General features: G+C 38.5%; 1 protein-coding gene across 1 annotated transcript; it reads right to left on the reverse strand.

The window, feature by feature from the left end:
- Nucleotides 1-2,471: 2,471 nt before the first annotated feature.
- LOC105883437 (olfactory receptor 51H1-like) lies at nt 2,472-3,428 on the reverse strand. Its single transcript, XM_012786506.2, has one exon. The coding sequence runs from the start codon at nt 3,426-3,428 to the stop codon at nt 2,472-2,474; it is 957 nt and encodes a 318-aa protein (XP_012641960.2).
- Nucleotides 3,429-12,451: the final 9,023 nt, after the last annotated feature.

The following is a 12,451-nucleotide window of genomic DNA, read 5'->3' on the forward strand; positions in this document are numbered from 1 at the left end:
ATACACATCTATTCGTACAGCTTTATATGGAAGTGCATGCATACCTGAAAGTGGATACACATCCCTGCCCATACATCTATGTGTGCATTTTTCAAATTCCCACTGATGTGTGATGCTTATCTATGAAAATATATTATAGATAGATAAATGGGATTGATTACATCACATCCTAAAGCTTGTTGCAATACATTTTGGGACCCTATATCATTTTAGATTGCCTGTATCTCTTTCCACTTCTAAATAATGATTTGTACTTTCTAAAGCTATACCATTTTTGGGCCGGGAGGGGGGGTGGTGGACAAAGTCTTGCTCTGTTGCCCTGGCTAGAGTGCCATGGAGTCAGCCTAGCTCACAGCAACCTCAAACTCCTTGGCTCAAGCTATCCTTCTGCCTCAGCCCCCCATGTAGCCAGGACTACAGGCATGCACCACCATGCCTGGCTAATTTTTTCTATTTTTGATAGAGACAGGGTCTCGCTCTTGCTAGGCTGGTCTGGGCGGGTCCTGATCTCAAAGGACCTGCCCGCTTCAGCCTCCCAGAGTGCTAGAATTAGAGGCATGAGCCACTGCACCCGGCCCTCTTTTTGTTTTTTTGTTTTTTTTATAAAACAGTCGGCTTCACATTTTGAACAGTAGAGAATGGTTTCCACCTGAGATGACCGCCTAGAGTCTAAGGATGAATTCAAATAGGAAGAATTAGGAGGTGAGTGTAGAAGTGTTTCTATCAGCGTACAAAACCCACCTTTATTTCTTTATTTTCAACATCAATCCCTATATTAGTTTCTTATTGGTATTGTAACAAATCACCACAACTTGATGGTTTAAAATAATACAAATTTATTATCCTACTATTTTGGAAGTCAGAAGTCTGAAATGGGTCTCTCTGAGCTAAAATTAAAGTTTCATCAGGGATGTATTTCAAGAGGTCCTGTGGGAGACCTACCTTTTCCAGCTTCTAGAGGCTTCTATACTCCTTGGATTGTGGATCCCTTCAAAGCCAACAATGAAGAGTCAAGTCAATCTTATATCACATCACATCATTCTGATACTGATGCCCGTGCCTCCATCGTTCATGTTTAAATGACTTTGTGATTACGTTAGGCCCACAAAAGTAAACCAGGATAATATCCTTATCTTAAAGTGTCTTAATCCACAAAAACACTAGTTACTGTGGTCAGTACTTGATACTGTAGCTATGACTACTAATATTTCTGGTCTTGATCCTATTGCAGCTACCTTCTTCATCTTTAAAGGAGACAATGAAGAAAGCTGAAAGGGGATATGGGAAAATAACAAACTCACCATTATGCTTGTTTCTGGAGGCCACCTTTATGTACTTAAGACACCAGAGATAGCAACTATGAGGAACATTTCTATTTGTCTCTAAGATGTGGAGTATGATTTAGAATACCTCTAAATTCTATCACCCAAATTTCAAGCACCCCCTGTGGTTGAAAACACCCAAGATCCAAAAGTCCTCAGAGAATCTTGTTCATCCCTTGATAATGGTGGCTGCGTTACACTGCTTCTAGGACCTTTTCCCCCACACTGGAGGAAGTCGCTCTAGGTCTAGCCTCTTAACAACAGGAACAGCTCTAGGGTTATAGTCCCCATCCCAGACTCAGGGCTGTGATAAGGTTGGCAAACTCTTAACAAGGCCCTCCAGGCATGGTAGAGCTCAAGTCTCCCCACAAAGTCCAGAAGATCTAAATTATATTTTATGCACATGATATAAGCATATGGTATAATTTTTTCTGCATATTTTTAGTTGGCCAATTAATTTCTATTTTTGGTAGAAACAGGGTCTCGCTCTTGCTTAGGCTGGTTTTGAACTCCTGACCTTGAGCGATACTCCTGCCTCTGCCTCCAAGAGTGCTAGGATTACAGGCATGAGCCACCACGCCCGGCCCACATTTGTATTCTTAATTCTGAATTTTTTAAATTTTCTGATTACATTTTTTAATTTTTCTGATTTATATTTTATTTTAATAAAATGCATTCAATAAAATGTACATTAATTTAATGTATTCTCCCCAGGTATTCTCTTATTATTTAATGAGTATAGTTTGTTTCTCTCCTACTAGGCTATGGAGGCCACTCCTAACTCTTAAACTGGAATGTTAAATTAATTTAATGAACCTAAAGGCATTAAAAACCCATGGTCTATTTCTGTTCAAAAGAGTTATTTAAAAATGTAATTAGTAATGTTCCCTACCTTCAGCTGTTATATGCCTTAAATGTATAGTTATAAGACAGAACATCAAACAATTCTTATGGATGCTGCACTTTCTGTATTAGGAAGAAGACAATTTGGCACAAGGAAAGAAAGTATTCTCTGTGAGCAGGGAAATCTTTCTTTGCCCAATTCAAATCACGCATAAAACATGTAAAATAAATAAATAAACCTTTATTTCTCCTGGTCATAACTGACCTTTTACAGAACAAATTCTTCCTCTCTCAAACTAGTCAACCCTAACCTTCCACAGTAATCTTGGTGTGAACAAATATATGGATGATTTTTCTTCGTATTTCCTTGGTCTTCACAGTATAGACTATGGGATTCAGCACAGGGGGTACAAGAAGGTAGGCATTTGCCATGAGGGCATGAGTCAGTGGTGACAGGTGCTTTCCAAAACGATGAATGACAGTCACCCCAATGAGTGGCACATAGAAGATGAGTACAGCACAAATGTGTGAAACACAGGTGTTGAGTGCCTTCAGCCGGCCCTCCCCGGAGGCTATGGCCATCACTGTTCGGAGTATGAACACATAGGAGAGGAGGATGGAGAGGGAGTCAGAACCCTTGGTAAAGATGACAGCGATGAGGCCATAGAGACTGTTGACACGGGTGCTGGCACAGGCAAGGCGCATGACATCTTGGTGAAGGCAGAAGGAGTGGGACAAGATGTTAGAGCGGTAGAAGGGGAGCCGCTTGATAAGGAAAGGCACAGGGAAGACGACACAGACTGCTCTTGACAAGATGACCACCCCCGTTTTGCAGACCACACCACTGGTTAGGATGGTGCTATACCTGAGGGGGCTCCAGATTGCCACAACCCGATCAAAGGCCATCACCACCAGCACACCAGACTCAATGGCTGAGAAGGTGTGGATGAAATACATCTGAACAAGACAGGCATCAAAAGCAATGGACTTGTAGTTAAACCAGAATATGCCTAGCATAGAAGGCAAAGTACAAAGGGCAAGTCCCATGTCTGCCAAAGCCAGCATGCACAGAAAGTAGTACATGGGGATATGCAGGGACGACTCAGACTTGATGGTAGCAATGATGACACCATTGCCAAAGAGGGCAATGGCATATATAGCACCCAACGGGAATGCCATCCAGTAATACTTTTGCTCAAGCCCTGGGATTCCAGTTAAGACAAAGTAAAGATGTTGAAAGTGGGAGTGGTTACTATCTGCCATGACGCCAGTGTGAAGTAGGCATGGGAAGGGAACTTGTGAGATCCTGATGAATGGAGTACTAAAAATACAATGACAGAGATTAACAATATGTTAGACTCTGACTTCCCAAGGGGTGGGGCCATTCTATTTCCACATGGGTGTGCATATAAGGGGGCGGCAAAGGGTAAGAAAGGACGGAATCCCTGAAATTACTACTCCACGGTGTATCCTGTTGAGGTTTCCAATGAGCAGGGGGAAAATTACTCACTCAAGTAAAAACAAGTCATATTTAAAATATACACTGTAGTAACAACTCATTAGGTAAAACATCTGATGGCTTTTCCTGTCCTTTCTCCCCTCTTTCTAAACAATAACTTACAAGTTGTTGAGTCGAAGGCTGAGGACATAATAACCCAGTCAATATAAATATGTTTCAATATAAAATATGAATTATTTAAGTACCTACAAAGATGTCATCCCCACCCATCATATGCCTTATTCTCAGGACTCTCATGAAGGTGACAGATCATGTATGGAGGGTAGGGGTGGAAATACACAGAGCACGTGCCTATGCCTCTGTTTGAGTAGGGTGCATTTTCACTCTCCCTGAGGCTGGATGTAGCCTTAGAATCATTCTCAACCGTAGAACCACAGACAACCATTTCAATTGTGTAAAATGAAATGTGTTTATCATTTCTACATTAGTGAAATATTAGTATAAGGGGAAATAAATTATACCTTGGAAAGCAATAATAGCAATTCTTGTTTAGAGTAACCCATTCTGTCCAAAAGAAAGTAAGACACCTAGGGCTTACCTGAAGACATTTTCAGGATCACGATTATTCAGCAATCTCTTATTACTAAGGCACAGTGATCACGTTACACCCTGACTAAGCCAGTATGGAGGTTCAGTGGAGATCTGGAAGGTATGCTCATACTGCCAGAACCAGTAAAGGCCCCTGGTGGAGTCAGTCAACTTTGGACATGATTGCCAGTCACAGGTAGAACACTCTCTCTTTGAAAAGCCCTCAAACATAAGACACTTATCAGTTCCTTTTATAAATTGATTGGAATCAAGTTGACTCAGAAGCAACGTAGTAGTAAAAGCACTGACGTCCATATTTCCCGTCTTCAGATCCCAGCTTCCCCGGTCTTCAGTATAGTCCCTACATGTGCAATATGTTGTGCAAAGACAACACCTACTCCACAGGATTAGTGTGTGGATTAAAAGGCAAAGTCCCTAGAAGAAAAATGTGTTCTTCTGATTATGGGTACTTGAAATAAAAATGTTCTGCTACTCACATACTCTCAGTATTGATATTGGATTTGGGTTTATCTTTTCTTGTTTTTTGTTGGTTTGGGTTTCTCAGCCAGTTTTTTGTAATCACTGAAAGTAAAGACTGATCGATTCTCTTCTTTACAAAGAATCACATTTAATTCTGTACTCTTTGTAATTTTTTAAAAATAATTTACCTTCTGCTCTGTAAGTATCAAGCATCCCACCCCCAGGCTCTTGCTCTCTCTACATACATATCTGGCTGAGCCTTCTTATGATGATTCAAACACCATATTATAACTTTTTTCAAAATCTCCCCAAAAAATCCTCTTTGAAAGATTTCTGATCATGTTTCCTCCAGTGTTAGCCAGGATATCATATTTATTTCTATAACATATCCATTTCCTTTCATTGCACTTATGGAAGACATAAGATTTATCTTATATTGTCTCTTAAGATAGCTGACTGCTAGTTCAAATACATGGCCTATTAGATTGCCAAAATACACTTTATGTCCTTCCAATAAACTGTTGTTGTAGGTTTTTGTGTGTGTGTTAGGACATTTTGAGGAAAAATTTGCTTATTAAGTTTCCTAAATAATTGTAATAAAAGTGGTAATGAGGAAAATTTTAAGAATGAGCAAGTGAGAGAAGGGAGAAGAAAATAAGGTGGGAGGAGGGAAGGAGAGAAGAGAAAAAAATAAAAAAAAAATTCAAAATACGGCAGAGGTAACATTGATCTATTTCACATTTTACTAATAAAAAACCTTAAACCTAGATAAAGAAAATAACTTTCCCTGAGTCAAATACCTTTCTAGGTGCAACACAGATGAGAAAACAGGGGTGTTGGGGGGGCGGGGGAGTGCATAGCCTCATTGAGGAAAATCACAACTAAGTGCAATGGGAGCTTGGGGGCTCACTTAGGGAATACAAAGTCAAAATTGCATCTTCTGCTCAAGACCCCTACTCCCTGATATGGGTCCTCAGACTTTTTTATCTGTGTTGGTGAGCATCAAGAAAATAGGTAGAGTTCAAGTCTATTCTATGAGACTTGAGTCTTTGACCCCAAGTTCTGCCTTTGAAAGTCTTCTCTGGTCTGGACCCTCTGCTATCTACACTGCCACACTTGGGGGAAAAACGGCGGTGTAAATGTTCTGTATCTGCCCCTAAGCTGTCACAAGTTATATGACTTCATTATAGATCTTAGATTGAAGGAACAGGTAGAAAATAAAGTAAATTATAAAATCTCTCTATTACAGGAATTGCCGAAACAAAAAGCAAACTTTCATTTACTATAAGTAGTAGGAAAACTTCCATGTTTCTAGACATTCTAGGACACTTGGAAATACTACAATCAGATTGGGACTGGTCTTAAAAAGATAATTTTACCCTTCATCATACTGGGACATATGATGGGTCCTGAAGACCTGAGGAAACAGGGATAAAAGCCCTCCTGATGCAGGGATTAACTGTAAACACCCCTCGCCAGATAATGGCACAAATTCTTCTCTCAAAAGGACCATTTCCAACTTCAATCATTCTAAATTATAGAGAAGGGATTTTAAAGACTCAATGTCTAACCAACATGGAGATAAGCATGCAGTGTTCTGTAGGTGACAGTTACCTTCTGCCTACTTTAGTTCCAGTGATTGGGATTCCCCTCCCTTTAAAGACACTGCCTTCACTAAAGAGGATCAGATACCTACCCACCTCTTAGAAAGGGGTCACCTATACGCCATTATGTTAAAGAAGGTGGTTGACTTCACATCTTTCCGTTAAAGCAGATGGGAGGGAGAAAGATGACAACACAGAGGACATAGGTGCTTGGGTTGGGGACTCAAGGGCAAGGAAGAAAAGGGGCACAGAAGGGAGTGACTGGAAGTCAATGAGAGACTTCAGTAATGATATCTGAACATACTCTCGCCACAGACAAACCATATCCTCTGGTTTTACTGAAAAATTTACCTGGTTGCTGAGAGGAACCCCAGCAAGAAGAAGATTCTTAAGCAGCATGAGGCTCATCTGGAAGAATCATCATTACTACCCCTTGAGGACTTTTATGCCCTGAGCCTCTCCAGCATTCCTCTCTTTATTGTGCCATGGCGAGTTTCACAGATCCACAAACAGAGTTATTCCCAGGGGTTCAAGACCCAGGAGGTCTTTCCAGGGCTGTCAAATCATTCCCTAGATTCTCATTTCTGGGAAACGAGATAGTATTGGGGAGGCTATTATGAAAGTAGTGTGTGTGTGTGAGTGTGCATGTTTGTGTGTGTGTGTGTGTGTGTGTGTGTGTGTGTGTGTGTGTGTGTGTGCTTGAGGGGTTGGGAAGTTCCAGAGGATACTTACTATTCAATTACAATCTCTTAGCCATCTCACTGTTTCTATACCCCGAATACATGTGAGTACATGATACCTCCCCTTATTTTTCTCAAAACACAAGAAAACTAACAACAACAACAAAAACTCAAGGAAAAGTGAGTCTATGATTTTCCAATTCAAAAGGGATTCTAAAGTTGAAACAATTCCCTGATAAATAAATTTCTTTTGATATTCCACCTGCATTTTTTAGTCTTCAATGTCAATCTAGTAAGTCTAGTCATAAATCATGCCCTGTGTAAAAGTATAGCAAAAGTTCCTTCAGGAAGTCATTAACTATTGTCCCAATCAACCAAAAGGCAATAAATATGCCACAATATCTAATAATCACCTTCAGAAGCTACTGTTTCTACCTGTCCTATCAATAATAATAATAGCAGCAGCAATAATAATATCCTATATAAACGCTGAGCTTAATTAGTCATAATTACTACATTTATCTCATAATATAATCATTCTAATGTTCATAAATCCTCATAAATGTAATCCTGTGAAGTGGATATGGTAATTATCATCCTCGTTGTTCAGAAGAGAACAGAGGATCTCACATAGAAAATCGTCCCAGATTCCTGAGGTAATTGTAAGAATTACATTATAGTAATTACTTAGCATAGGAATAAAAGAGCAAGGGCCCCTCGCTGTCCTACGCGTGCTCTGGACTTCCTGGATCTTGAAGGTCACTATGGCTAGGTAAGGAAGAAATGCTTATATAAAATGAGGTTCATATTCTAAACTTTTTTATTCACTTATCATTCATCTATATAGTCCCAAAGTAATTTAGTATTGATGCATATTATGCTTAGAATGCCATAGTCTCTCACAATGTTGAGTTTCTTAAGTTAAATAAAATTCATCCCTGTATCACAGAATCGCTCCTTAAATATTGTTTCAGATAATTAACATGTAGAACTGCTCTACTTGCAATGTCTTAACCTCTATATCTCGCTGCTTATAATAAATGTGTTAGGTTCCTTGAATGCCTTACTAATTTGGAGTTTATCCAAGGCATGGGGAATGAACAGTGGAAAAATTCTGCAGAAGAAAATAAAATGATCAGATATATTCTTTCAAAGAGGAGGAGGCAATGGAGAGTAGGAGACATAATGAGTTTAACACAGCATAAATGAAGGTCAAGACAACAGGACAGAAGAGCAAGCTGCACTATCGATAGGATCATAGATAATTAGAACTTGGTAAATAATGATTGATCAGAGAATATGACTTCATAATTTCTGTTCAGATAGATAAAATGATGGTGGTGTCACATACAAATGTACAAACATATTGGTTTGAGAGGCAATAGGAATCACTTTTCCTCCACTCTTAATTGCTTTGAAAGGTTTCCATTAAATGATCTTCTTGCTTCCATTTTTGTCTGTCAAAGTCCATTCTTACTCTGCACAGCAGGTGGAAGCAACTTTCTAAAATCACAAATCACAACCTTACACCCCTCTGCTTTTGAAACACACTGATGTCTTCTCATGTACTTAGAATAAAAATCCCTAACCATGTCTCATGACAGCACATAGCACAGCCCTGTGAATACCTCCAATTACTTCTTGTTGTAATCTTTCCCTCCTTCCTTTAACTCCAGGTACATTGGTCACCCTCCTTTTCCTCAGAAACACCAAGCTTAGTCTTGCCTCACTGCCTTGGTACACATTTTCTCTATATCTCCACATAGCTGGTTTATTATCAGTATTTGGGTCTCAGCTTAAATATTACCTCTCCAAACACGTTATCATTCATATAAAATTTAGCCACTCTGCATTTATTATCCTATGACCCTTTCAGTTTATTTAATAGACCTTATACAGAGCCATCTGAAATTTTCATCACTGTTGACTCATCTATTTTCTGTCACTCAATTCTGAAATATTAGATCCACAAAAGAAGTCTTATCTTCTTTGTTTACCACTGCAGCCTAGAACAAAACTTGGCATATAGCAGGTGATCAGAAATGATCTGTTGAGTGAAACAAATTTTATTTATTTATTTTATTTATTTTTTATTTGCTTTTATTTTAGCGTATTATGGGGGTACAAGTGTTAAGCTTATGTATATTGCCCATGCCCCCCCTCCCTCCTCGAGTCAGAGCCTCAAGTGTGACCATCCCCCAAATGTTGCACATCTCACTCATTGTGTTTGTATACACCCATCCTCTCCTTACCCCTCACCTGCCCAACACCCAATAAATGTTATTCCTATATGTCCACTTAGATGTTGATCCGTTAATACCAATTTGCTGATGAGTACATATGGTGCTGGTTTTTCCATTCTTGGGATACTCCACTTAGTAGAATGGGTTCCAGCTCTATCCAGGAAAATACAAGAGGTGCTATATCACCATTGTTTCTTAAAGCTGAATACAACTCCATAATATATATATACAAAATTTATTAATCCACTTATGAATTGATGGACACTTGGGTTGTTTCCACAGCTTTGCAAAATTGTGAATTGTGCTGCTATAAACATTCGAGTGCAGGTATCTTTTACGTAAAGTGACTTTTGATCTTTTGGATAGATGCCCAGTAGTGGAATCACTGGATCAAATGGTAGATCTACTTGTATTGCTTTAAGGTATCTCCATATTGCTTTCCACAGAGGTTGAACTAGTTTGCAGTCCCACCAGCAGTGTAGAACTGTTCCTATCTCTCCGCATCCATGCCAACATTTATTGTTTTGGGAATTTTGATAAAGGCCATTATCACTGGAGTTAAGTGATATATCATTGTGGTTTTGATTTGCATTTCCCTGATGATTAGAGATGTTGAGCATTTTTCATATGTTTGCTGGCCATTATTCTGTCTTCTTTTGAGAAGTTTCTGTTTATCTCCTTTGCCCACTTTTTGATAGGGTTGTTTGATTTTTTTCTAGCTGATTTTCCTGAGTTCTAAATAGATTCTAGTTATCAGCCCTTTATCGGATATGTAGTTTGCAAAAATTTTCTCCCATTTGTGGGTTGTATGTTTGCTTCCTTGACAGTTTCCTTGGCTGTATAGAAGTTTTTTAATTTGATCGTGTCCCATTTATTTATTTTTGTTTCTGCTGTGATTGCCTTTGGGGTCTTCTTCATGAATTCTTTGCTTAGGCCAATGTCTAGAAGAGTATTTCTAACATTTTCCTCTAGAATTCTAATAGTTACACACATAAGGTTTAAGTTGTTACCCAGTGTGAGTTGATTTTTGTGAGAGATGACAAGTGTGGGTACTGTTACAGTCTTCTACATGTGGCTATCCAGTTTTCCCAGCACCATTTATTGAATACAGATTCTTTTCCCGAGTATATGCTTTTGTCTGCTTTGTCGAAGATTAGTTGGCTATATGAGAACTATTTTATATCTGGGGTTTTGGTTCCATTCCACTGGTCAATGCCCCTGTTCTTGTGCAATTTCCAAGCTGTTTTGATTACTATAGCCTTGTAGTATAGTTTGAAGTCTGGTAAATTGATACCTCCTATTTTGTTTTTATTGCCTAGGATTAATTTTGCTATACAGGGTCTTCTCTGGTTCCATACAAAGCGTAAAATTATTTTTTCAATATCTGTGTAAAATGATGGTGGCATTTTGATAGGGATTGCATTGACTCTGTAGGTCCACTTTGGGTAGTATAGACATTTTAACAATGTTGATTCTGCCAACCCATGAGCATGGTATATTCTTCCACCTCTTGCATTCTCTGCTATTTCCTTCTTCAGTGTTTCATAGTTCTTCCTATACAGGTCTTTTACCTCCTTAGTTAAATATATTCCTAGGTACTTTATTTTCTTTGGTGCTATTTTGAAGGGAATTGAGTCTTTGATTTTGTTCTCACTTGTACTATTTTGGGCATATATGAATGCCTCTGATTTCTGTGTATTGATTTTGTATCCTGAGACTTTACCAAATTCATTTATCAGATCAAGAAGTCTCTTGGTTGAATCCTTTGGGCTTTCTAGGTATAATATCATGTCATCAGCAAAGAGTGAGATCTCTTCTGCTCCCATTTGGACACCCTTAATTCTGCTCTCTTGTCTGATTGCTGTAGCAAGGACTTCCAGCACTATGTTGCATAGAAGTGGAGATAGTGAGCAATCTTTTCTTGTTCCAGTTCTAAATGGGAATGCTTTAAATTTTTCCCCATTCAGTATGATATTGGCTGTGAGTTTGTCATATATGGCTTGTATCGCTTTTAGGTAAGCCCCATCTATGCCTATTTTGTTGAGCTTTCTTATCATAAAAGGGTGTTGAATTTTGTCAAATGCTTTTTCTATGTCTATTGAGAGGATCATATGGCCTTTGTTTTTGCTTCTGTTTATGTGGTGAATTACATTTATAGATTTACATATGTTGAACCATCCCTGCATCCCTGGGATGAAGCCCACTTGGTTGTGATGGATTATTTTCTTTAAAAGCACCTGGATTCAATTGGCTAGGATTTTGTTGAGAATTTTTGCATCTATATTCATAAGGGATATTGGTCTGTAGTTTTCTTTTTTTGTTGCATCCAGTCCTGGTTTTGGTATCAGGGTTATATTTGCTTTATAAAATGTGTTGTGGAGGTTTCCATCCTTCTGGATGTTGTGGAATACTTTCTGCAGGATAGGTACCAGTTCTTCTTTGTAGGTGTGGTAAAATTCAGGTGTGAAACCATCTGGTCCAGGACTTTTCTTTTTAGGAAGATTTTTATTGCTGTTTCAATTTCAGTACTTGATATTAGTCTGTTCAGGAATTCTATTTCTTCCTGGTTGAGCCTAGGGAGGCTGTGTGTTTCTAAGAAATTGTCTGTTTACTCCACATTTTCCAGTTTGTTTGCATAGAGGCTTTTGTAGTATTCATGAATTGTATCTTGTATCTCTGTGGCATCCATTGTAATTTCTCCTTTATTTTCCTGATGGAGCTTATTAGAGATTTTTCTTTTCTGCTTTTCGTTAGTCTAGCCAAAGGTGTGTCAATTTTGTTTATTTTTTCAAAGAACCAACTTTTTGTTTTGTTAATCTTCCATTTGGTTTCCCTGTTGTCAATTTCGTTTAGTTCTGATTTGATTTTAATGATTTCACTTCTTCTGCTGGGTTTGGGGTTGGTCTGTTCTTCTTTTTCCAGCTCTTTGAGATGATGCATTAGGTTGTCTATTTGTGATCTTTTTGACTTTTGGTTATAGGCATTTGTGGAAATGAACTTTCCTCTCAGGACTGATTTAGCTGTGTCCCACAGGTTTTGGTAATTTGTGTCTCCTTTGTCATTTAGTTCAAAGAATGTTTTGATTTCCATCTTGATTTCCTCATTTATGAAGTGATCATTTAGCAGAAGGTTGTTAGTTTCCATGACTTTGTGTAGAAATGAGAGTTCCTATTCGGGTTGATTTCTACTTGTATTCCATTGTGATCTGAAAAAATACATAGTATGATTTCTA

The sequence above is a fragment of the Microcebus murinus genome, chromosome 4 (genome assembly GCF_040939455.1).
Source record: "Microcebus murinus isolate Inina chromosome 4, M.murinus_Inina_mat1.0, whole genome shotgun sequence".
NCBI classification, from domain to species: Eukaryota; Metazoa; Chordata; class Mammalia; order Primates; family Cheirogaleidae; genus Microcebus; species Microcebus murinus.